The sequence below is a fragment of the Hibiscus syriacus genome, unplaced genomic scaffold (assembly GCF_006381635.1).
Source record: "Hibiscus syriacus cultivar Baekdansim isolate YM2019G1 unplaced genomic scaffold, ASM638163v2 tig00110472_pilon, whole genome shotgun sequence".
NCBI classification, from domain to species: Eukaryota; Viridiplantae; Streptophyta; class Magnoliopsida; order Malvales; family Malvaceae; genus Hibiscus; species Hibiscus syriacus.
In genome coordinates, this window is record NW_024062752.1 from 1,018,948 (window position 1) to 1,046,395 (window position 27,448).

General features: G+C 34.3%; 2 protein-coding genes and 1 pseudogene across 2 annotated transcripts; 1 reads left to right on the forward strand and 2 right to left on the reverse strand.

Annotated features, from left to right (window-relative positions):
- Positions 1-606: 606 nt before the first annotated feature.
- Positions 607-9,235, forward strand: LOC120127732 (annotated as a pseudogene).
- A 4,128-nt stretch (positions 9,236-13,363) lies between these two features.
- LOC120127813 lies at positions 13,364-14,230 on the reverse strand. The gene has a single exon (XM_039145630.1). The coding sequence runs from the start codon at positions 14,109-14,111 to the stop codon at positions 13,647-13,649; it is 465 nt and encodes a 154-aa protein (XP_039001561.1). The 5' UTR covers positions 14,112-14,230; the 3' UTR covers positions 13,364-13,646.
- A 1,279-nt stretch (positions 14,231-15,509) lies between these two features.
- Positions 15,510-17,034, reverse strand: LOC120127692. The gene is made up of 4 exons (XM_039145552.1): positions 16,836-17,034; positions 16,406-16,590; positions 16,098-16,297; positions 15,510-15,792 (listed from the first exon to the last, which is right to left on the reverse strand). The coding sequence occupies exons 1-4, from the start codon at positions 17,006-17,008 to the stop codon at positions 15,604-15,606; spliced, it is 747 nt and encodes a 248-aa protein (XP_039001483.1). The 5' UTR covers positions 17,009-17,034; the 3' UTR covers positions 15,510-15,603.
- Positions 17,035-27,448: the final 10,414 nt, after the last annotated feature.

A 27,448-nucleotide genomic window follows, 5' to 3' on the forward strand; every position in this document is an offset into this window, starting at 1 on the left:
AAAGCTTCCCGTGTAAGACAGTGTGGAGATGACTGAAACATTGACGGTATCGAGGATTTTGACCCGTTTGATAAGTTTTCTCGAAACGTGGACGGATGAGATTTCGAAAAGTTAGGAGATAAATAATAGGGTAAACTACTCCAATGGTCACTAATATTTGGGTAAGTTTCGTTTTCACCACTGATGTTTCAAAAGTCACAAATCGGTTACTAACATTATCTTTTGTTACAAATTGGTCACTCGTTATTAACATGCGTGACGAAAAACACACATGGCCTGTTAAATTATACAAATAGTCCATGTTATTTATATATTCTTTTAATTTGATCATATTTTTAATAAATTAAAATATATTTATTTTCTATTCTTATAAATAGTGATATATTATACAAAATAATTAAATGTTTAAGTCCAATGGATTTAAAAAAAGGAAATAAAAAATTAGTTATAAAAACAAAAAAATTAACTTTTTTTAATGTTAGGGTAAACTACTTTTAAACTTACCCAAACTCGTCATTAATGTTTTTTGGTTGCATGTGCTCATTTGTATTCTGTTTAAAATATTAGTTGACATTGACCTTGTCTTTTGGTTGCATGAGATGATATTTTCTTGAATTATGCAGATATGGATGTGAATCTTACTTATTGCAGAATTTTGCTAAACTTGGATTTAAAGAGCCAACACCAATTCAACGACAGGTTATCCCGATTCTTCTATATGTATGTTCTTTTATTTACCTACTGTGTTGGTTTTTTGGCAAAGTCCCACATTAGTTGTGTATAAGGAGGAGGGGAAATTCTTTTGTTATAAATAGAGTCATTCTCCTCCTTAGTTAAGCATCCTACAAATATAAGTCTTCTTCTATATTAAAGGTTATTTGTATTATTTCTTTCTCTTTGTAATATTTCCTCTATTAGTGAAATATTATTTTAGTAGTGTTCGAAGAGGTAGGCATAATTTTGGTCTAACCTCGTTAAATTTTGGTGTTCTCTTTATGTCTATTTAATAGCTATTGTTGGGTATAGTTGTTGTTAATTATTGTCCTATTAAACTTACTTGTCTTGATAGTTCTGTCTAAGGAAAGTGGGTTTTAAGAGGGACCATTGTGACCCCTCCTCTTTCCTGAGAATCTACCTTGGTGTGATTTTTAGTACAATCATTTTCACACTAGTCACCTAGATAATAGTTTTCAAGGTGAATTTATTATTATTGGTGGAAATTAACCCGAATTCCATAACAATTAGTATCAGCGCTCTTGGTTTATTTTAATATGCTCTGTGGTTACGGCTTAGGTTGATCTTCCACATCAGAAAAAAAATTCCTTGGGGTAATTGACATTCCACATTGACAGCTATTAAATAGAATTTGTAGCAGAAATGGCAGACGACATAAAAACATCCGCAAGAAATGTTGTGACAAATGTTAGATTTGCAGTGGAGATTTTTTATGGCACCGGTCATTTCGGCATATGGCAAAGTGAGGTTCTAGATGCCCTATTTCAGCAGGGTCTAGACATTGCTATTGAAGGATAGAAACCAGATGATGTTGAGGAGAAAGAATGGATGAGGATCAATAGATTGACATGTGGTACTATTCGATCGTGTCTTTCTAGAGAGCAGAAGTATGCATTTTCTAAGGAAACTTCTGCAAGTAAATTGTGGAAGGCACTGGAGGAGAAATTTTTGAAGAAAAGCGGTCAGAACAAGCTCTACATGAAAAAAAGATTGTTCCACTTCAACTATGTATCAGGTACCACTATGAATGATCACATTACTAGCTTTAATCAGCTGGTGACTGATCTGATGAATATGGATGTGACTTTTGAAGACGAAGATCTGGCTCTGATGTTGATGGGATCACTTCCTGATAAGTTTGAGTATCTTGAAACTACTCTACTTCATGGGAAGATTGATATGTCTCTCATTGAAGTAACTGCTGCCGTGTATATTTATGAATTGAGAAAGAAATACAAACAAGAAAATACAAGTGTTGAAGCAGAAGCTCTTGTTGTTAGAGGCCATTCAAAGAGTCAGAATAAAGGAAGGAGAGGGAGATCGAAGTCAAAGTCCAGATTGAGCAAAGATGAATGTGTCTTTTGTCAAGAAAAAGGGCATTGGAAGAAAGAATGTCACAGGCTAAAGAATAAAGGCAAACCTGAAAGGGGAAAGGTTGTCTCAGAATCAAATGTGGTCGAGTATAATGATACAGATTCAAATTTCGCATTCGCTGCTACGCCATCAACCAGCTGTTCCAGTTCATGGCTGTTAGATTCAGCTTGTAGCCACCATATGACCCCCAATAGAGAATGGTTCTTTGATTTTAAAGAACTAAAAGGTGGAATTGTTTACATAGCAAATAATTCCCCTCTTGACACACTTGGGATTGGTTCAATTCACTTGAGGAATCAGGATGGATCAATCAGAACCTTAATAGGTGTCCATTATGTACCAGATTTAATGAGAAATCTCATCTCTGTGGGAACCTTAGAGTCAAAAGGTTTAGAAGTGAGGGCAAAAGACGGGATTATGAGGATTATCTTTGGTGCACTGGCGATAATGAAGGGAACCCGGAAAAGAAACAATGTGTATTACTTTCTAGGTAGTACAATTGTTAGGACAACAGCAGTGGCAGCTTCTACTGATGAACAGAAGTCAGAAGCAACCAGGTTATGGCATATGCGCTTGGGGCATGTTGGTGAAAAATCCTTGAAATTTCTAATAGATCAAGGATTAATGAAGGGTGCTCGGGCTTGCAAATTATCTTTTTGTGAGCATTGCATCAAAGGGAAGAAGACGAGGGTGAAATTTGGAACAACAATCCATGATACTAAAGGTATTTTAGATTATGTTCATTCAGATGTATGGGGGCCTTCCAAGACAACTTCATTGGGAGGAACACACTATTATGTCACCTTTGTTGATGATTTTTCCCGTAGAGTTTGGGTGTATACAATGAAGACAAAGAATGAGGTGCTAGGATTTTTCCTTAAATGGAAAAAGATGGTGGAGACTCAAACAGGTAGAAAAATCAAACGTCTCCGTACAGACAATGGTGGAGAGTACAAAAATGATCCATTTCTAAAAGTCTATGAAGAAGAATGTATTGTCAAGCACTTCACTGTCAGATCTACACCACAACAAAATGGGGTGGCAGAGCGAATGAACCGGACATTAGTGGAGAAGGTTCGGTGTATGTTGTCTAATGTTGGGTTAGGCAAAGAATTTTGGGCTGAGGCTTTGGTCTATGCTTGTCACCTTATCAACCGCTTACCATTGACTGTTATTGGTGGTAAAACACCATTAGAGAAATGGTTTGGAGTACCTGCTACAGATTATGATTCCATACATGTGTTTGGTTCCACTGCATACTACCATGTTAAGGAGTCAAAGCTGGATACAAGAGCAAAGAAGACAATCTTTATGGGGATCACCTCTGGTGTGAAAGGCTATCGTCTTTGGAGTCCAGAAACAAAGAAAATAATCTTCAGCAGGGATGTTACCTTTGATGAATCTACCATGTTGAGAAAGGTGACTTCAGAAAAATTAGAGCAGACAGATGGAACTCCCAAACAGGTGGAGTTTGAAGGAAGCAGAATTGACCCAGCCAGTAAAGAAACTGATGATGACTCTCATATGGTAGAAGAAGAATTAGATGAAGAAGAGGTTCAGACCCAAGAACCTCCACAACAACATGAATCAATTGCACTCAGAAAGGGAAAGAGTACCATTAGACAACTTGCTCGTTATGTTGATATGGTCTCTTTTGCATCACCAATTGCAATTGATGACGTTCCTGCCACTTTTAATGAAGCAGTCCAAAGTTCAAAACATAAAAAGTGGATGATCGCCATGAATGAAGAAATGCAATCCCTTCAAAAGAATCAGGTGTAGAAACTAGCTAGTCTTCCGAAGAGAAAGAAGGCAATTGGGTGCAAGTGGGTATATGCAAAGAAAGATAGATTTCATGACAAGAATAACATCCGCTACAAACAAAGATTGGTGGCTAAAGGCTACGCTCAAACGGAGGGAGTTGATTATAATGAAGTATTTTCTCCAGTTGTAAAACATTCCTCCATCAGAATTTTGTTGGCTTTGGTTGCACAGTTGGATTTGGAACTAGTTCAGATGGATGTAAAAACTACATTTTTACATGGAGACTTGGATAAGGAAATCTACATGACTCAGCCAGATGGATTCAAAGTTTTTGAAAAAGAAGAGATGATGTGCAAATTAGAAAAATCGCTGTACGGATTGAAGCAATCTCCAAGGCAGTGATACAAGCGATTTGACAAGTTTATTGTTGAGTTAATCGATTGACGGAATCGGCCAAGAGGGGGTGAATTGGCAATTAAAATTTTTTGGAAGCTTTTGTAGAAAATTGAAAGTGATTGCACAACGATTTAGAGTTGTTCGACTTTATCAACCAAAGTCTACGTCCACTACCTTAGCTATCCACACTAAGGATTTCCCAATAAATTCACTAATTTGTTCTTACTTTTGAGGCCAAAGAGATAACCTTACAACTCCCTCAAGAATATACCCCAATTCTTGAGAACACTCTTTTCTCAAAGAGAAGATTACAAATTTGCAAACTTACAAGAAAAACCTCACAAGGCAAATATGTTTGCACAATTCTAAAACAAAGAAAGAACACTCAAGAATAAATACAATTGAGCACAATAAGTGTTCTTGAAAGCAAAATGAATATTGAATGAAAAATAGGCTTGAAATGCTCAAACTTGAGGTTTGATGCTTTCTCTTTGATTCTCTCTTGATTCTAGTTGCTTGATGTTTCTTGTTCTTGATCAATGGCTTCTAAGCTTGCTTAAATACACCTTGAATCACTTCTGAATGTTGGGGATCATTAATGAAGTTATTGGAGTAGTTTAAGTGTGAAAACAATTAATATTTCTGCTTGGAGCGTGGGGGAATCGGTACCCCTTATGGGGAATCGGTTCCCTAAGTGTAAAATTAAAATATTCGGCCGTTGAACAGTGGGGGAATCGGTACCCCTGGGGGGAATCGGTTCCCTCCGAGCATACTGGAATTCTCGGAGCCAAACCATTCAGGGGGAATCGGTACCCTTGGGGGGGGGAATCGGTTCCCTCTGGACAATCTGGAATTTTTGGCTTTGAAACGGTTTGAAATACTTTGTAAAATTGTTTTGAAATTATTTTAAGATTAAAACTTAATTTTACACTTGAGTAAGGATTAAAAATGACATTTGAAAGATTTGGAGTAATATTTTGATATTCGAATAATTATATCGAATATACTTAGAAAATCTTTTTGGAAAATCTTAAAATTCATTTATCTTAATTGTTATATCGAAATATCAAAATGTTTTCAACAATCTCCCCCTTTTTGATATAACAAAACATTTTAGTAATTTTAAGATTTTGAAATCAAATTTTGAAATTACTACCCCTTACTCTAGCACTTCTCCCCTTTAAAAATCACTTTAATATTTCTCCCCCTTTTTGTTAAATCAGAAAGACCTTTAAAAGATTTTAAACAAGTTTTTGAAAAACAATTAGGCAATTGATAACTAAATATAACGTAAGCTGCTAAGATCATAATCAAGAGAAAGATTAGTCATTAGTTCCATAATTCAATATTCATAAATAATGTGAAATGACAAAAATTGGTCATAATGCAACTAATATGTAAATGATGCAAAAATAAACATTAAGCTCAAAATGAAAGTTAAAACCAAACCAAATATATAAGCATGTAAGTTCAAATATCCAATTATCCAACAAATTCAAACATCCAAAATAAAACAATCCATGAACATCAAAATGTTTCAAAATTCAAAGTTCTGAGTTCGGGATGGTAAATCCATTGGCCCGTTTCCTTATCCTTTTTCCATCTTGCTTTCTTCAAGAAAGTAAGATTGATTTGGTTTTGAAGAGGGATAGGAATATCAGAAGAGACCCTAAGATCGAGTTTGATAAACAAATTACTAAGGAGACAACCATAAACCAAGGTTTCTATATTCTTGGAAGGAATAGTGTTTATGGAAACTCACTAAAGATGATCTATGGAAGATTAATCTTCTTTTTATGTTGGATACAGTATATCTACCATATATCTATGTTCCTAAGGGAGGAGTACCTACCTCCGGATGGTCTAAACCACCAAGAGATCAAATAATGAAGGAATTTATCACGATGAGTTCTTAGGGTACTCTCACTATCCTTAGACTTATAGGGTGAATCCATAGTCTCTTTTTCATTAAACCCGATTTATCTAGTCCAAAATGGGCAGCGATTGTTCTAGAGTCAATAAAAATGAATTGTTCTAAAAGATAGGATCAAATTCCTATAATTTCAGATCGGCGCTCGTTTTGGACACATACCACATTGGAATAGAAAAATACGGACTAATTGATGACAAACCAAAGGTTTGAGTTTAAAGAGTTTATCAAACTTCTAGGATTTAAGAGTAGGAAGATATTGGAAGTCCATATCTTCTATAGCTTGGATCGAAGGGATACGTTCTTCCCGGATTTTGTATGACTCAAAACAAGTATGGTACCTATGTTATAGATCTTGTCTATGACCAGGTACGTGAAACAAAAGTTCAAAATGGTCATATTTAGGTTATTTGGATTGGGTGGAGGAATAAGAGGTCGGTTTTAACTTGAGCGACTAGACAATGTCCTAGGTCGTTTAGGATTTGACATGGTTTAAGAATCAGAATAGAATATGTAACCTACAAATTTAAACACATGTATGCAATATAATCAAACCCAAAACTCAAATGAGTCCTCAATATTTAAAGAGCCAACACCAATTCAACGGCAGGTTATCCCGATTCTTCTATATGTATGTTCTTTTATTTACCTACTGTGTTGGTTTTTTGGCAAAGTCCCACATTGGTTGTGTATAAGGAGGAGGGGAAATTCTTTTGTTATAAATAGAGTCATTCTCCTCCTTAGTTAAGCATCCCACAAATATAAGTCTTCTTCTATATTAAAGGCTATTTGTATTCTTTCTTTCTCTTTGTAATATTTCCTCTATTAGTGAAATATTATTTTAGTAGTGTTCGATGAGGTAGGCATAATTTTGGTCTAACCTCGTTAAATTTGGTGTTCTCGTTATGTCTATTTAATAGCTATTGTCGGACATAGTTGTTGTTAATTATTGTCCTATTAAAATTACTTGTCTTGGTAGTTCTGTCTAAGGAAAGTGGGTTTTAAGAGGGACCATTGTGACCCCTCCTCTTTCCTAAGAATCTACCTTGGTGTGATTTTTAGTACAATCGTTTTCACACTAGTCACCTAGATAATAGTTTTCAAGGTGAATTTATTATTATTGGTGGAAATTAACTCGAATTCCACAACATACTGATACTTTTATTCCTTTCATTTTTTATTTTTTGTTGGCAATTGGGCTATGTAGTAAAAATATTAGTATTTGACTGTTTTTGCTTTATATATATTCAGTAAAGTCTCTTATTGGCTGAAAACTGGAACACTTTTGTCATTGTTTATGAAGGGCCGAGAATGCTTTGCTTTTGTTCCAACTGAATCTGGAAAAACCTTGGCTTTTGTATCACTATCACCCATGCTTATGAAATTCAAGGTATCTTTCCTTCGAATAAATTTTAGTAATTTTTTGCGGAAGTTATTGCCAAGTTTTCTGATCAGTTTTCTTCATCTATCAGCATGCATCAACTGAAGGCAATAAGTTTTATATCAAATTATTGACTAAAAAGTTCATAAGAAGTGGGGATTTATCAAAGCTTCATTGTGATATACTTATATCCACACCACTTCGCTTGCGTTCAGCTATCAAGAAAAAGAAACTTGATTTGAGCAGGTTAGGGCTATAAATTGTCTTGCCAGAACATTTATTTTCTCATTTTAGATTGTAGAGAGACCAATAGGATGAATATGTAGGAAAGGGGATGTTAAAAGCTCTTTCGACACCACTAATTATTTGATTATTTCTGGTCTATTATAACTATTTATTTGAATGTTTTTTAGTGCTCATGATTTTTGGGAAAACTATGCTTTGAACATCTTGTTTTTATCAGAATGGATAGAACAGTCTGAATGTTTCAAGGTTGAACATTAATTTTGAATCTAAACTGCTTTCTTGATACAAAATTTCTCTCTCTTCAGGGTTGAATATCTTGCCCTGGATGAGTCTGACAAACTGTTTAAGCTTGGCTTGGTAAAGCAGATTGATGCTGTGGTCAATGCATGTTTTAATCCTTCAATAATACGCTCATTATTTAGTGCTACTTTACCTGATTCTGTTGAGGAACTTGCACGCACCATAATGCATGATGTTGTTCGAGTTATTATTGGACGAAAGTAAGTTCAGGATTATTATCTCTCAACAGTGAAGATGAATCCTCTTTGACATACTTCAACTTTTTGATATTTATCCAGGAATACAGCCTCTGATTCTGTTAATCAAAATTTAGTTTTGCTGGAACTGAAGAAGGGAAACTCCTTGCACTTCGTCAGAGTTTTCAAGAGGTATGCCGCTTAAATGGATGTTGAGAATGCAATTTCTCTTGCAATTATGGTCACTTCCTATCATTCTGATATATCATAGACAATCCACCTTATTACCCTTAGAAATTGTGTTCGGTTATCTTGTTCATGGACTAGTATCTGACCCATGGATATGGGGATAAGCATCCTTCAAATACATGGAAACCTAAGAAAAGTCCAACCATACCTGTTTCCGACACTCGTACACACCTCTGAGTAACATAGGTTGTACCAATATACCTTGTTTTATTTATTGCATTAGCAATATTTTGGTTGAAGTTGTGGAGGATATGAGCATAAAAAATCCATTTTCTTTTCTTGGTATCCATTTAGATGTTTTTCATCTGGAATATGTCTTAACCCTATTCTTGCTTTTGTATTCTAAAATGCTTTGCAGTTGAAATTGGATCCACCGGTTTTGATCTTTGTCCAAAGCAAAAAAGGGGCGAAGGAACTGTATGAAGAGCTGAAATTTGATAATATTATAGTTAGTGTCATCCATTCCGAATTATCTGAAATACAGGTAAAGGCTATTTCCATGCTTATTAACCATGTGGGATTCGTTCTTGTTTTGTTTACCGCCTGCACCAACAGAAGAATTCTAATTTTTAAATTTACTTGGTCCTGACATCTTATAATTTGAATGAAAATGTTGTTAATGACTTCCGGACTGGCAAAACATGGGTTTTGATTGCCACTGATATCATTATTTATAAGAATTAAAAATAAATATATTTTAATTTATTAAAACTATGATCAAATTGAAAGAACATATAAATAACATGGACTATTTGTGTAGTTATACCATCCAGGTAAGTCTGTTAACTATTGTTAACAGGCCAGTGCGTTTTCCGTCACGTCTGTTAACTACGAGTAACCAATTTGAAATAAACGATAACGTTAGTGACTAATTTGTGACTTTTGAAACATCAGTGGTGAAAACAAAAACTTACACAAAAATTAATGACCATTGAAGTAGTTTACCCTAAATAATAAGAGTAAATATTGCTGACGTGGAAATGAATAATGAAGATATCATAATAAACATTTTTTAGGTCGAATAAATAAAGCAGTAATTAAGGATGGACATCACACTCAAATCCGACGGGTTATGACTCGACCCGATCTGATTGAGTTGATTTTTTTAAATTCAGGGTTGGGTTCGGGTTAAGGGTGAAAAATAACCGACGCGATTTTTTTTAATAATTTTACCTTATATATTTAGGAATAATTACAATAATACTCCTTTATATATTATTTTTTCAATTAAGTCGCTATTTTTATTAAATAAAAATATTATTTTTATTATTATTTCGGATCAGGTCGGGTTTTTAAGTTATATATCGGATCGGGTGAAATCTTGTTTTGGTTGGGTCGGGTCAGATCTTTGGTGGAGGATTCCTTGATCTCGGATCGGTCGGGTGGACCAAAAACTTGATCCAACCCAACCCATACCCATCCCTAACAGTAAGTAGGAAATGGGCCAATTATCATTGGCCCGATAAATAATTATGATCATGGTCACTTACGGATCAAAGTGTTATTCAGGACGAATATGTATCTATTTTGAAATATAATTTTTTATATTAATTATTTATTTTATTAGTGGTGTGAATTTTAAAATTTTATTTGTATCATTCTCATATAAAAACTTCTTGTTATTAATATATATACATTATAAAACAAAAATTTAGATCCGTTAATGATCATAATTAAATCGATTTTTTTATAAATTACATCGCAGTTCAATTTTTTAATAAAAGAGTCATGTTCAAACTTAAACACGCTATTGATTAATTCTCAATTGATATTAAATTTTGAGTTTAATCTTAAATATTTTTTCTGTTGCCATAGTTATAAATTGCTCCTGAATTTAATAATGGCAAATTGTTTTTTTAAGAAATCACTAATTTTATTTAAAATATCTTAAATTATAATAAAGATTTACAATCATAATCTTAAATTAAACACATAATTATGATAATTTAATATAATCATTTAAACAAAACTAACAATTTAAGATCACATGTCATCCACGAATGCACAATGGGTATCCAAATCCAATTTCAATGTCCAAAGTAGGGAATATCAACAATATAATAAATAAGTATCATCTTGATCAGTCATGGCGATGTCTAATCAACTCTTATGAAAAAAAAAGAGAGAAAACAATAATGAAACGACTGAAAAACATATTAAAAGCCAGAAGAAAATATGTCATAAAGGTAGAGGAAAACGTACTATAAAACAGACTTATTAAAAATAAAAAATAAAATAAAATAAAAGGACAATAAAGAATAATAACAATTAATAATCAATATTAAAGTTAATGCCGTCATCGATCAACAAAGATAAAAGAAAAGAGATAAACGATTTATTAATAAGAGAAAATTAGATGAAGAAAAAAACTAATGACAATATTTTTTTATTGCTATAATTGTGGATGAAAATCTTAAAATCATATATTATCTTCAATCATATTTATTCAAAGAAAAAAATTTAATATATTATCAAAAGTAATCTTATGATTTGAGGTAAACGAATAATATTTTATATTTTTAGTTTATACCATTTAAATTTAATTTTATATACCACTATAATAGAGTTGTTTTAAAAAATTAAACATTTATACTATATTTACTTTTAGATTTTGATTTCAAAAGTAAACAATTTACCCATTAAGTTTAAAGTTACATTCAAATCACTTAAAAAGGATAATTTATTATTTATTTATATTATCTTCAATAATATATTTAAAAATATAAAATTATCATGTCAACTATACATGTTTTACTTTTAATAATTTAAAAAAAGTGTCATTATAGTATACTTTTTTGAGAGATATAACTAAAATTTTAAAACTAAATATTAAAATAGTTTAATATATTTTAATTTATATATACAATAATCATGTGTATCAAAAACTAAATAAAAACATATATTAACCTCTCCTTTAATCAGGGAAATCTTTTTTTACTTATAGGAATAATCAAATTTCATTTAAATTCACTCTACAAAGAAAAAATAATATTAGTCAAATCGAATTCTTGAAAATCGGAAGGACAACTAAAAACCAAGAGACAAATTATTAATTATTACCTAAAATTAAGTAGATTTTATATAAAATCAATAAAGATAGATTCACTTAGACTAGTGTAAAATTAAGTGGATTTTTTATACTTTCATAAGTTTTTTCTACAATTGATATTTGTAACAATCCAACCGTTTGATTGATCAATATCATTGTAATTATTATGCATATAAATTTTAAATCAATTTGGCATATTTACTGTTAATCTAAAATAATATCTCTATAAATATATGTTTAACGATAAAATTTCTTTTACATAAAAGAAATATATATTTTTAAAAATGTGAAATATATATATGGATAACTCATGAAATTTACCGATTAAATTATTAAAAGATATGGATTTTAGAAAAACTGAAGGAAAGTATTAAATTCGCTTAATTCCATTAACTTGGGTTCCTTTTAATGTTCAGCAGACACGAGTAAAGATAAATACTATATGCATGTATAGGAATAATCTCCCTTTGGAAAAAGGGAGAAATGATATGGACATGAGAGGAGGATAGCAAGTCAAGCCAAAAGTGGCAATGTCCGCCCACCACTATCAAAAAGATTCCTTTCGACTCGACTCCGACTCTTTTTCGAGAGACGTGTTCTCTCCATCATGCCCTTTGCTTTCTTCATCTATAAATACAATGCATGCTCATGCTGCAAAGCATAGCAATCCCATTGCAATCTAGCTAATTACAACTTCAGAGTCTTCAAAAACCTTCAACATGTCGGACAAGTGCGGCAACTGCGACTGCAGCGACAAGAGCCAGTGCGTGTAAGTAATCAAACAATCACCCATCCATCATAGACTGAGTTGTTCATAGTTTGTGTTTGGTTTTAGATTATGTTAATGTTTCTTGGTAACTTGCACCATGAATTTAAGTGTTTTTAATGGCTTTTTTTATGCTTACAGCAAGAAGGGAAACACCATGATCATTGAGACTGAGAAGTGGTATGCTTTAAACTCTTCAAGCAATGACATCTTCAAAGAACCATACCTGAATTTCATTAAACATGTGCTAAATTATAAACTGTTGTGCTATTTTGTTGCAGCTACATCAACACCGTGGCGACTGAGGTTCTGGCGGAGAACGACTGCAAGTGCGGAGCTAACTGCACCTGCACAAACTGCACATGTGGTCATTAAGCTAACATAAAGTCAATTATGTTCCAGTCCATGGGAAAGTTGGGACCTAAAAATAATGAAATTCGGTTCTTTCGTTGCTGTTTTTGTGTGATTTCAAGTCTGTCTGTGTCACCTTTACAGTGCTGTAATGGCTAAGAGATAAAAATAATGAATTACTATTAGAATAACTATTTTTCTATGTTTTGATTCTAAAAGTATGATATTCTTGGTGTAGCAGCAAATTATAGACTAGGTTACCGAGAGATATTAAAAACTAATCCAGCCTTTCAAGGTTCAAAAATGGCAGTCTCATATATCAAAGCAGTTCAAGTCATTAACAGAGTTAAAATCACAGAACTTACAGAGTACAACTTAGAAAACAGATAGATCAGATAACCTTTTAGATCCGACACAGACGTTATGATCAAATCTCAGAGATTATATTGGGGTTCATCAACTCCTTCAACAATTATATATTTTAGATTTTTCCGAAACTATTTTATCCTTATTTAAATTGTGAAAAACTATGTTCTAGGAATATTACTTCCTCAATTCATGTCAAGGTTTGATTTGTACCCATTCCTGCAAAAAGAACTAGGCAACCAAAAAAAATTTCCTGCAACTTTGATTGCTTTTTGGGACAAAAATTACATGGCATTTTATTACATTACAACTAAAGCATCAAGATTAGAAGTTAAAAAGCATATTAAGACGACTCTGGACTGAAAGCAAAACATGCCAGCCTGATATGACATTGTCATTTTCACTTTTCCTATGAATTCAAGCATGATGTTCAAGTTCCTAAGAAAGATTCAAGCAGGAGACAATGGCCTGACCAAACAGCTGTGTGCATCAGTTGTCCAAAAAATTTGCTGCCCAAAATAAAACAAAGTCCCAACTTGTCATCCTTGTTTTTCTCAACCCCTTTAATCATACTTCTCCCTCCATGAATATGCAAGAAGAAAAACCCAGGAAAGAGCCAACATGATATCCCCAAGAGCTTGCCTAAGCCATTCATGGCCAAGATCTTCAACTTTCCCTTCAAAACTAATTCTCCAAATAGCCATTGAAACATGAAGCAATACGCACCCTTTGGCAAAGAAGCTTTGGAAGTCCCTTTCCTTAACGAATGCCACCATGAACAACACGAAACCAATGGTGAACAAAAGCAATCCGGAAAACGATTCGGATGTCTGGATCAAGAGTTGATCGTGGGGTGTCGAGCCTTGTAGCTTACTCGTGATCTCGTAACCGTGACCAAGAACCGAGACTTCCTTGGTGTAGAACACCATTAGAGCTCCACAAGTGATGGCAACTATGGAATGGAGCATGCATATAATGAAGAACCCTGGTAAGCTCATTGCTCGGTGAAGGTAATGGAGAAAAACCATATATCAAAAGATGAGCTATTGAAGTTCAAACATTCGATTCAATGATCGATGCATGATCTTCCTATTAGAAGGACTTGGATCTAAAACATTGACCACCGGATTTGAGATTTTGGATATGGAAGTTAGTTTATAAGTAGGGAAACAAGTACCAATGAGAAATCAAGGCAGCTTTACAATGAATTGAATATATATTTTTTGACTATTTTATTGGAGAATTTCATTTGGATTTAATTATTTAAAGAAATATAAAGCTTCCTTCCATTAGCCTCCACCATGCGTTAAAACTCCATGCTTTTTCCTCGGTTACTTCCTCATACAGCAAAGAGAAATGGGTGAATATTAATTTTCCCCCTTTTTTCAATTAATTAATGATTTTGCTTGAGACTATAGTTTATGGGGTATCTTTGTTATAAATGGAATGAGATTAAGTAGGGCCAAAACTTTAGACTTTTTAGTGATATTCTCGACCAGCCTAATAAATTTTGCTACCCAAAAGAAAGTACTTTATGTCTTTAATTGAGGAGATGCAGTTGGTTGATTGGTCCTTTTACATAGAAAATAATGGGTCACCATATTATGTTCACTTTGGCTTTTCTCCACTTTGTCAAATCTTGTCCCATCAAATTAGTGAAGATTTAGGGTTTAAGATTTAGCAATTTGGGGTTTTTTTTAATAAAAAAAAAAAGAGTTGATTTTGGTTGTTTGAAGAGTGGTTTGCATGATTTACAACATACCAAGAACGTTTACTTTTGTTATGGAAACCCACATTGCTAAGCTCTCTCACCTTACAGCTGCAGAGAATAAAGGGGAGACTCATTTGATGCTAAAACAATTTTGAACATGAATATTAAATCACATGGACAATCTGGAAATTGGATCTGTGTTTTCATTTTACAAAACATGTCTCTTCACAGTAATATTTTGCTGTCTAAATTCTGACCAAACTCTATCAGCATAGACATTCTTGCTTTGGGCTAAATCCTCTGTTTTTTCATTTTTTTGAACTATACATATATGACATATGCGTACCTGGATCTCCAAGGACCCTCGAAATACAAAATTTTACAAGATTTGAAAATGTCAGTGTCAGATATATAACCATTATCCGACATTCACATGCTAATCGAGTAGCATGGCTCGTAAGCCTATCAAATAACAATCATGTACAAACATTTGAGTAGACATGTTTAGACATTTTTGGACGCAAGCCCGAGTTTGAGTAACGTAGGTGAATGATGAACTGCTGCTATTACTATTAAGAACTTGAACAAGCAATTGCAAGGAAAATGACAACAGCTTGTATAGCTCATTCAGAAGAATTAGATATCAAAATTTCAGACAAAATATCAATGCCAAATTACTCCCTATATGATCCTAAAGTTATATAACCATCCTTCTATTCCATGGTGACAATTAGGAGCAATTTGACTTTGTTAAAGAAAATGAAAGAAAGAAGCTAAAATCCTTCTTATCTTTTTGGCTCAGACCGCATTTAAAAGAAATTTGTTTCTTTGTTACCAACAACAGCCCTAAGGCAACGCCTTGAACTTGATGTTCTATACCTTCCATGTCGAGAAATCCTCTTCCCAGGAGTTTTTCCACGTGTGTGGGTATTAGGAAAAGCTGCTGGAGGTCGAACCACAGCAGCAGCTGGTGGCTCCAACGAATCTCTATGGTATGACTGTAAAGAAAAATTACTAGACAATGATTACATTCTCCAATCAAACCTAAAAATGCCATGATCCAAGCATATGCACATAGAGACTATCTAATAAAAGACTATGGGAACAATCTAACACAAAATTGAAGACTAAAAAGGCCCAATTCCTCCAAGCATATCATGTATGAATATATAAATGATTTCTATATAAAAAAAAGATTGCTATCCCCCGTCTTCTCAGTAAAAATGTAAAAAAGGGTACATTTAGGTTTTATTGCCTAAATTCATAACACTATATCAAGTTAAAATGCTAACACAAAATATACCTGTATGACGAAATTGTGCCTTTCACAATCCAAGAACATATTGATACTCCAATCAAGTTTTGCCATTATTCTATCCCTTACCATGGCAAAGCTTAACTGGTCCCTGGATGTAAATCGACCAACTTCGTTGAACCACAGGCAGGTAAACAGATTTGTAATGGGAATATGTTCCTTTATAAGCACACAACCTTCAGGAACATCTGAAGAACACCATCGGTACCAAAAAGTTAGATTTGTTAATGTAAAAATGGTTAAAAGACTGTAAAAAGAAAAGACATATTTGTATTAGCATAAGATATTGTACATACCACTGGTAATTGGAAGTTTGGCAACAGAATGTGGTGTTAAACCCTCTTTTTTATAAAAATCCACCTGCTCATCAATAGAGGAATTTTCATATTTTCCTGCAGCTTTATTAGCTTCAGCCTCCACAAAAACATCAAATCGTCTGTGTCTCGAGATTGCAAAATTGGCATTTTGAAACAACAAGAATCTGAGAAGAAGAAAGATCAAACGGGATCATGGGAAAATCAAATATTGAACCAAAGTAAAACTTATATTTAGGTAGCTATGTAGCAATAATTTGGTTAATATTCTAGAATGACAAAAAGATCTTGATGTTTCATTATAACTTAGAGATGCAAACCATTGGACAGAATAGAAATCATAAAATCTAAGAAAGTAATAATCAGTTCAAAAATCAACAGCACATACATAAAACCATATAATGCAGGGTACCTCTCAAGAACTTGATAAGGATCCACAACAAGCTGTAGCTTTCCATTGATCCATATTGAGTAGCGAACATTTGGGAAAATTCTATGTAATAAAAGCTTCGGGACCAGCCAGAAATTCACGCCAGATCCACACAAAAAAAACTCACAACACTGAAAGATTAATGCTCCAGCCATCCCTGAACTTTTCACCAAATATAAGCCTTGTATACTCTTATTTTGTAGATTGAAGTACATAAATCTAGGTTCATTTTGAAGAAGAAAACCAGAAACAACGATGAGAACCAATGACCAAAGATGTGTGTTTCATCCTGTTTGTTTATTACGATCAAACAAAACTATGTCGCAGTCACACTTTCAAAACAGCAAAATGTAAAATGTAAATACACTGACACCGTGAATGTTAAGTTTCTAGCCTATAGAAAGAAACAGCTCAACAGTAATTACTACTTTCTTGCTTACATACTCGGAATATCGAAAATAAATAAATAGCTAAACTAAGATTCAAGTTGTAACACCCTTTTCTCGTATACGTTTCCGTACACAAGTCACATATGTCACATGACTTTTAAAAACATTTTCCCTTTTGAAAACCAGTAAAATTTTTGTTTCTTGTAGGAATTATAGAGATGATTTGTTACCATTCTTATAGAGATATGATTTGTTACCATTTCTATTGAGATATGATTTGTTACCATTCCTATAGAGATATGATTTTGTAAATAGATTTCTACAATCCCTTATTTTAAGAGATCATATCCTAGGATTATTATTTTTCCTTTCTTAGAGTTTCCTACTTTAGAGAGATATTTTGTATATAAATATGTAATCTGTCATATTGAAAATAATAAGAAATTACATAGATTTACTCTGATTTCTACATGGTATCAGCTTAGGTTACGGTTTCTTTCCAACCTAGATGATGTCCACAACTTCTTCTCCTACTCCGGAGATCACTTCAAATTCAGAAAATTTTTCTGGTTCTGCTGCTCAATCAGAAGGTAATCTGGTCATGAAAGAACCAGAAGGTAAACCTCATGCTACAGTTTTTTCTCCTCCCAATCGTCCCCTAATTGGATCCTCGATTCTGGTGCTACGGATCATATGACTGGTAATAAGGATTTGTTTTGTAATTTTTTTCCAAACTTTGGTAAAGCTGTCAAAACGGCTGATGGTTCTTTGTGCAAAATAGAAGGACATGGCACTGTTATTCCCAATGACCAGATTGTACTTAAAAATGTCCTCTTCGTACCAAATATGGCTTGCAATCTCGTTTCCGTTAATAAACTTTCCACCGACTTGCACTGCTCTACAATTTTTAATGATATTGATTGTACTTTGCAGGCACTGAACTTGAAGAAGATGATTGGTAAGGCCAGCTTGCAGAATAGTCTCTACATTCTTCCTGCCTCTACTAAAATCGAAATCTCGAAATCTTTCACCGCTTTAGAAAAAGTTGATAATGTTATGTTATGGCACTACCGTTTAGGTCATCCTAGTTTTCACTATCTTGCAAAAGTTTTTCCTGCTCTATTCATTCATAAAAGGTCAAATTCTTTTTCTTGCAAAGTTTGCTCTCTTGCCAAACATACTAAATCAACTTATTCTCCTTCTACATATAAGTCTTCTCACCCTTTTGCTTTGATCCACAGTGATATTTGGGATCCTTCTCGGGTGAAGAATGCTGATAATTATAAGTGGTTTATCACTTTCATTGATGATCACAGTAGGATAACTTAGACTTATTTGCTAAAAGATAAATCTGAAACTGCATGTGTTTTTACCCAATTTTATAACATGGTTCTCACTCAATTTGGGTCTAAAATTCAGCTCTTTAAATCTGATAATGGCAGTGAATTTTTCGCTAAGTCTTTGGGTGCGTTTTTCAGGGAAAAAATGCATAGTTCAGATTAGTTCTTGTGTTGACACCCCACAACAAAACGGTATTGCCAAAAGAAAAAATAGACACCTCCTTGAAGTTACTCGTTCTCTTCTATTTACCACTAATATTACAAAATATTTGTGGGGGGAAGCCTTATTAACTGCCACATATTTAATCAATCGAATGCCTAGTAAGGTTTTACAACTTCAAACACCTCAATCTATATTTTTGCAATACTTTCCCCATTTTAAACTTATCTCCTCCATTCTTCCACTTAAAATATTTGATTGTACTGCTTTTATCCAAAACATTGCTCCTAATAAGTCCAAGTTAGATCCTAAATCATTAAAGTGTGTACTGGTTGGGTATTCTTCACTTAAGAAGGGTTATAAATGCTATCATCCTCCTTCAAAAAGATTTTTTACCACTATGGATATAACATTTTATGAGCAGGATCCCTATTTCACTCAGGCTGAAATTCAGGGGGAGACATGGAAGGATTTTCAGCCACATCAGGTATCTCCTCCTACTCTTCATTCTCGACCTTTAGAATTGACACCAATTTTGTCCTTACCTACAGATTTGTCACCTGTAACTACTCCCATTGATCCACCGGTAGTACCTATCACTACTTCATCCATACCCACTTTAAGTACCCTTCCTGAAAATACACCTACTCCCATTCAAAATATTCCACAAAAAACACCAATCAAACACCTTCGTTTCTATACAAGGAAAAGAAAACATATTCCTGAGGCTGTTTTGCAATCTGATGTTTGTCGAGAAATGGATTTGGGTCCAGTTGCCGAAATAGAAGAAGAAATCAGTAAGTCCACTTCCTCTACTCTAGATGACTTCCCTATTGCTATTAGAAAAGGGGTTAGATAGTGCACCAAGCATCCTATTGAAAAATTTGCTGGTTATAATTCATTGATGGCGTCTTTTCAAGCATTTACAGCAAACTTGGATAAAGAACAGGTTCCCACAAGCATAACTGAAGCTCTAAAGGATTCAAAATGAAGGGTTGTTGAAGAGGAAATTTGTGCACTGGAGAAAAATGCTACCTGGACTGTTACGGACCTTCCTCAAGGAAAAAAGGTTGTTGGCTGTAAATGGATCTTTACTGTAAAGTATAACTCAAATGGTAGCATCTAACGATACAAAGCGAGACTAGTGGCCAGAGGCTTTACACAAACATATGGGATAGATTTCACAGAAACTTTTGCACCTGTGGCGAAGCTGACTACTGTTCGAGTACTCCTAAGTTTGGCTGTAAATTGCGATTGGAAATTACACCAACTTGATGTAAAAAAACGTTTTTCTTAATGACAAGCTAGAAGAAGAAGTCTATATGAAGTTGTCACCTGGCTTAAAGTTTGTTGAAGGAAGTAATAAGGTGTGCAAGCTCAACAAGTCTCTATACGGGTTAAAACAATCACCCAGAGTTTGGTTCGAGAGGTTCACTAAAGTCATCCTAAAAAACGGCTACAAGCAATCCCTCGCCGATCACACTCTTTTCATCAAGGTAAATTCTACAAATAAGAAAACTATCCTTATTGTGTACGTGGACGACATAATTCTTACCGGAGATGATGAATAAGAGATAAGGAATTCGAAACCAAGGACTTGGAAAAGCTAAGGTATTTTCCTAGGAATGGAGGTGGCAAGGTCAAAAGAATGACTTGTAATCAACCAAAGAAAATATGTACTTGATTTACTCAAAGAAACTGATTTTCTTGGTTGTAAGCCGATTGATACACCAATAGAGGCAAGCTTGAAATTTAACAAAGAAGATGGGTCCTTGGTAGACAAAGAGAAATTTCAAAGATTAGTTGGGAAACTAATTTATTTATCCTTGACAAGGCCAGATATAGCATTTCCTGTAAATGTGATAAGTCAACACATGACTAATCTTACTGAAAAGCATATGACAGCAGCAAATAGAATTCTCAAGTACTTGAAGAAAACTCCAGGACACGGTTTAATGTTTAAGAAGACACAAGACAGAACTGTTAAGATCTTTACAGATTCTAGTTGGGCCGGAGACCTTACTGAAAGGAGATCCAGTAGTGGCTACTGCACCTTTGTTTGGGGAAACCTTACAACTTGGAGAAGTAAGAAATAATTTGTCGTTTCAAGTAGTGCTGAAGCTGAATTTAGAGCACTAGCATTGAGAATATGCGAAGGAATTTGGCTACTTAAACTACTGAAAGAACTTGTCACTAATCAAGAATATCACTTTGAAGTTTTGTGTGATAATCAATCTGCTATTCAAATTGCCAAGAACCCAGTTCAACATGATCGGACAAAACATGTTGAGATTGATAGGCATTTTATTGCTGATCAGGTTAACAAAAAGACAGCCACACTTTCATACATTCCTTTAGAAGAACAAGTTGCAGAAATTCTTACTAAGGCTTTGCCAAAGCCTGTTTTTAATAAATTCCTATTCAAGCTGGGATTATAAAATGTATATTCTCCAGCTTGAGGAGGAGTGTAGGAATTATAGAGATGATTTGTTACCATTCTTATAGAGATATGATTTGTTATCATTCCTATAGAGATATGATTTGTTACTATTCCTATAGAGATATGATTTTGTAAATAGATTTCTACAATCTCTTATTTTAAGGGATCATATCCTAAGATTATTATTTTTCCTTTCTTAGAGTTTCATACTTTAGAGAGATATTTTGTATATAAATATGTAATCTGTCATATTGAAAAGAATAAGAAATTACAGATAATTACTCCGATTTCTACATTTCTATACATAAAAAATTTTAATGTAATAAAAATTAAAACTTTCATTCACTTTTAGTATGTAAAATAGTCTTAAAGTTCTAACATATTAAATATTACAATCATCATAAGTCAAATACATTCCAAAGCATTTTCATAAGTCTATTACATGCCAATATCAAAAGTAGAAATAATAGTCATACAGTTACTGATGAAGCAACCTTTAATTGACGATGTCAGTTGCACTCCTTACTCCGCTTGTACTAATACCTACGCGTAAAACCAATACACGCTAAGTATTCACTTAGTGAGGCATAATAATAATGAGGTGAAATCAAAACATAAAGGTATCCATAAACTATCAAAATACGAATTAAATCGTATAAATCATAATAATATATAAAGCTGGCTTGGTAAACCAAGTTTCTTTCACATAACCTGCGAAACAATATTTAGTATGCCTAGCATAATTATCAATCAGTAATTTTTTTTTCTAAATTATTATTTTATTTGCCCAATGTATGTTGAATGAGAATGCATGGTACATGAATTTGCACCTAAGTGCCGATATGAAAATTTACAAACTCATTATGAATTCTATGGGTTGCACACATAGTGCCGATATGGTAATTCACAAACTCATTATGAATTCTGTGGGTTACACACATAGTGTCGATACGGTAATTCACAAACTCATTATGAATTCCGTGGGTTGCACACATAGTGCCGATACGATAATTCACAAACTCATTATGAATTCTGTGGGTTGCACACATAGTGTCGATACGGTAATTCACAAACTCATTATGAATTCCATGGGTTGCACATATAGTGTCGATACGGTAATTCAAAACTCATTATGAAAATATGTCGAAATACGATAAAGCATGCTTTTATAAAAATATTCGAGGTTGACTCATCGCAAGTCATTCTCGTAACATACAAGTACATAATAAATGCACTCACCTTGTATGCCTCACTATTATTCCTTAATGATGTCCGATTATTTTGCTACCTTATCCTTGCCTTTCTGTTTGTTTGACTCAGGAGTTTGATTACGATCTACACAAGTATCCATAATCACACATACAAATATGATGTTAGTAAACTTACTAACATTTATCCAAAGTAATAATACTCAAAAGTACTATAAATTTCGAATTCTATTAACATTCATCCTAACTTGAAATTTTAGACTGACTAGTATCAGTATCTCTGCTATAGTATCGATACTTCTCTTCTATGGTACCGATACCCACTTCAGTATCGATACCATTTTTGCTTTCTGGAATTTCATTTTTTATTACGGTAGCAATACCTTCCCCTTGGTATCGATACCTACACCTCAGTATCGATACTTCTTTAAATCGATATCGATACTGTTCATCTGAATCCTTTTTTTGATAGAAGTTGGAGGTCTCATTAAAAACTCCCTTCGTATTCTTCCACATACTTAGAAGTATGTTGAAGAACAAGGAAGGGAGAAAAGAGTGCCTCATATTTTATTAAATATAATACTAAGTACATGAGGTAACACCAAACCCACATACGGGAATAAACACCAATACAACCCATATCACCTAGAAATCTTACATCGTCAACCAAAAAGCCCCTAAATCACCTCAAGATGTAAGATAACATAACAACAACAAAAAACCAACAATTACAACCACAAACTTAAAAACGCCTCTGAATACAGCAGCCGAACAATCACAACCCAATTGGAGGATCAAGATCTAAAGAAATATCGCAATCTTCAGGAACCCAAGAATTAGGTTTGAAGGAAGGATCAACTTCATGCACCAAGATTTTGAATAAATGATCCCCGACCTTCAACTCCAACAACTCATTAATTCTCACTTGAGCGTTTGTGAGTATTTGGATTTTAGCCCGATCAAAAGACGAAGGGAACTCACAACTGTTATCGATTGCTATTAACTTGCCCCACTTAGTAGCTATGTTTTTGAAAGTATCCCAATTCCAAGCGTGAAAAGGAATACCTTCGCAAACTAGCCAAACGCGCCGGCTCTCCACCACAAGGCTCTCAGACCAAGTTTCCACTCTGGAAAACCATTCTGCAAGAGTTTCTAACTTTTCATCCTTCACGCATCTCAACGAATTAGAATCTTCAAAAACCATTAGAACTACATTTCCAGCAGCTCTCATAAGCGTGAAACCCGCTAGTCCTTTGGCTTGTATTTGGTTAGCAAGATTACCAATCTTGATAAAGTTCTTGCACCACCCCACAAGACAGTTAGACAACACATGAAGTTTATCTGCGTCCACAACACCCTCAACTTCACAGTGTTTAATTGTCGGAAAAACTTCCAGCCCCGACTTACTATGAACAACTTTCGAGGACTTTCGCCAGTAAGACTGTCGGGGTTTATGTTTAGCCAAAGAGACTCTAATTTGTTGCCGTAAATATGATAACCATTCATCTTAGAAATCGATGTCCTTGCTTCTTCAATTGTAGCAAAGCGAATAAACCCAAAACGAACCCCATTCGAGTTTCTTTTTTTGGGAATGAAGGCATCAATAACTTGACCATGTGAGCCAAATATGGATCCAAGTTTCTTCCAATGGATCTTCTCTGGAAGGTTTTCGATAAAAATCGTGTAACAATCCTTTATGGACCCATTGCGAAAATCTGGTTGGCCTTCTTTCGACCGATTATAAAACCCATTTCTTCTTCTTCCCACCACTTCGGAAAATTTTGCATCGGAATACCCTTTCGAATAGATCTCCTTGGCTCCACCATGATCAACATTAGCGACTGGAAGCGTTGGTGTTGCATGAACAAAAGACAGCTTTCCGTTCCTATGTTTCCCTTCTTGTGAGCATTTCTTCAAAGGACTGGATGATAGTGGATTTTCACCCGACCTCGCCGAAAATGATCCCGAATTTTGTTGATTTTGGGTTGAAGGAGAGTGTCTGTAAGTGGTGCCGTCGGACTCAACTATCCAACCCGCCTCACGTGCCAAGGCTGCCAAAACATCGTTCTTAGCAGCATTCGGTGGAATAGAGAAGTTACCAAACTGTCTCAATCCGGCCAACAAGCGTCTGGTAAAAACTCTTCTTTGCGGTTTCCGTAACCTTGTCCTCTCCTTTTCATTCTCAATTTTACGATTGTCCTTACCGGAGTAAGATGAAGAGGCTGCACCAGCGGATCCAGATTTCTTGAGAAGACTGCCTCGTGGAACTGCATTTTCCTTCATTTTTAAATCGTTAACCCGCTTATTCAACTCTGCCACTAATGCTTTAAGAGCCTTATAGTATCGGTACTGTTCTTCCAGTACCGATACCCTTACTCAGATTTTACTTCTTTCACTTCGATTTTTACCCAAATTTCACCTAAATCTCTTACTCTTATCTTCAACCATGCCATAAACTCATTATCACTTAACCCAACTAACTTACATCCATAAATCTCCTTATAACATCCAAAATCTCCAAAGAACACTTAAAACTAAAAATCACACCCAAAATTCAAACATGCTTTTAATCACTTCTAATGCTCCAAATCTCTTATTTACATCTTTGACAAGGCAAATATGTTTTTAAACTCCAATAACTGACCATAATGCCCCTCTGTTCTTCCATTCTTACTAAAAAATCTTAAACACAATTTCTTAAATCAATCCTTGTACTTTTTAATTTATTCAAATAAAACTACCAACTTTAAATCCTTACATTATAGTCACTGACCGATGTTTGGGGTATTACACAAGTATCTCATAAATGCTCAAAGGTGAATCAGATTACAACAACTGTTTGATCAGATAAAATAAGAGTTTAAACCAAACAAAACCAAAGTATGCTGACCTTCCCGTTATGTCTTGCATCACCGTAAGGAACATTGTGGATGACAACAATTCTCCACAAGCCCACCCATTTGCTGCTGTTCAAAATACTTTTATTTTTCATTTATGCTTCTGTTTCTTAATCAATAAACATGTAGAAAGGGATATTTTTCTTTGCTTCTTCACTAATGTTTTGGGGTTGTTGTATATCATAGTTCCCTGGAGAAAAATAAATAAAGCAATGATGAGGATTGGACATACATAAATGCAAGAAGCTCAAGTGGAAGCTTGAATTCCTGACGGTACCAAATATGGCGGATGCAACAATGATGTCATGGAACTGTGCAACTCTGCAAGGTCGGACTCATCAAAGTCAAATCCCGTTCGGTGACCAGGTTTACTTCCCTTAACAAATCTGACAAACAAAGCGTACAAATTGCAATTATTAAATAGCAACCAGATAAATAAAACTTATTTATGAAGACAGAATTCATTGAATCATATACATGCACCTTATAAACCATAAGAATCACATAAGTTTCAACCTGAAATGTACTCAAAGACTATGATATATTAAAAAAAGTGATAAGGAGAGTAAAACCTACCCACAATGCACTGTCATTTACTCTTTTATATCAAATGAATCATTTCTTTGCTTTAAAGATGGATATCCACCAAATTCAGAGCCATCGTGCTTCACTTTTGATAGGGTTTTCATTGAGAACGTATGTCAAATTATGAAGCACTGGAGATGCTGATCGAGAGCTTGACATGCTACTTATGGTCTGATCCACATGGAGATAACATACTGGACATGCTGAAAAAGGGGTCACCAAAAATAAAATCAGTACCATGATAATGATACATATCGACACATGCATGACAAGGTGAAAATATGTTATTTCAGTCTTATTATTATAATTATATGCATGGATCCTTTCTTTGGGTCCAAGATTATGATTCTTTCTTAAAAAATGATATGAATAATCCAATGGCTTTCAGCGGCTTTAAAATGTTACTCTTAACAAATATGTTTGTTTCTACTTCAAACTACCTCTTTTAATGCATTCATGTGAAAACATTAATACAATCACATTGAAGGCCATGTTCCAATATTTAATACAATTCATAGAATGAAATCCAACTTACGTCGAGGTCCAAGCCGCCTACAAATAGGTGAAGAGGAGGAAATGCGAAATTCGCACACGGATGGCGAAATGGCAAAACAATTGCACCTTTAAAAGCATGAATTTGAAAAATATTTCCATCTCATAATGTTCATCTTTCTTCTTATACTTCTTTCCAAGGATTTGCGAAGCAACATGATGGTCACCATTTACATAAGGAACCATTCCCAGGTTCCAATCCGTTGAAGAACATTTGGACTATTGCTGTCTGGTTCATTTACAGTACAAAACGAGTTATTGCCTCAATCAAATAACCATTAAGTGAGCCACTAAAACAAAGTATATGTCTACCACATTATAGATGCATATTCTAATTTCAAGCTATAGAAGCAAAAATGCTTAATGCTCTAAGAAGTTAAGAATCAGGATCCCACAACCAAGTTATAACATAGAACCCAGAGAAACAGAAAAAGGAACAAACCTTTATTAACTACAAAAGAACCCAAGACACGGACCAAAAGTGCAAAGACAATTAGAAGCAGCATGGAAACCTTCCGATAACCTATATAACGGTAGCAAACATTGAGGAGCGGCCTCTCCTTTTCCCTAATTCCTGAAAGCATCTTGGTTGAACTCTTTCGTGACGATCTAGATATTCCACCACAAGCAAAAGCCCCATTGATGTTCTGCAGGACCCCATAACTCCCTGTACGTAGACCCAGTGACCCTCCAGTCATTGTATTTCAAGTCCAACAAGAAGCTCCTCACCCATTTCCTTTCACCCTATCATTCACTCAACCACTCATGAGCACAAGATTCTCCTTCCAAAAAACTATAGCATGAAGGTTATTTTTTTTCTTTTGCTATGGCAATTCAGAAGCAAAGCTAAATACCCAATTATCTGTTTACAGACAAAGGACACTATGATATTGGCCAATGAATCAATATACCTATTACATAGTTCTTCAGGGCTCTACCCTTTCCAGATTGTCCTCAAAAACCAATGTGGTTGGCCAAGAAAAACAAAGCAAAAAATAGTAAGAAAATTATTTCTCTAAAACAC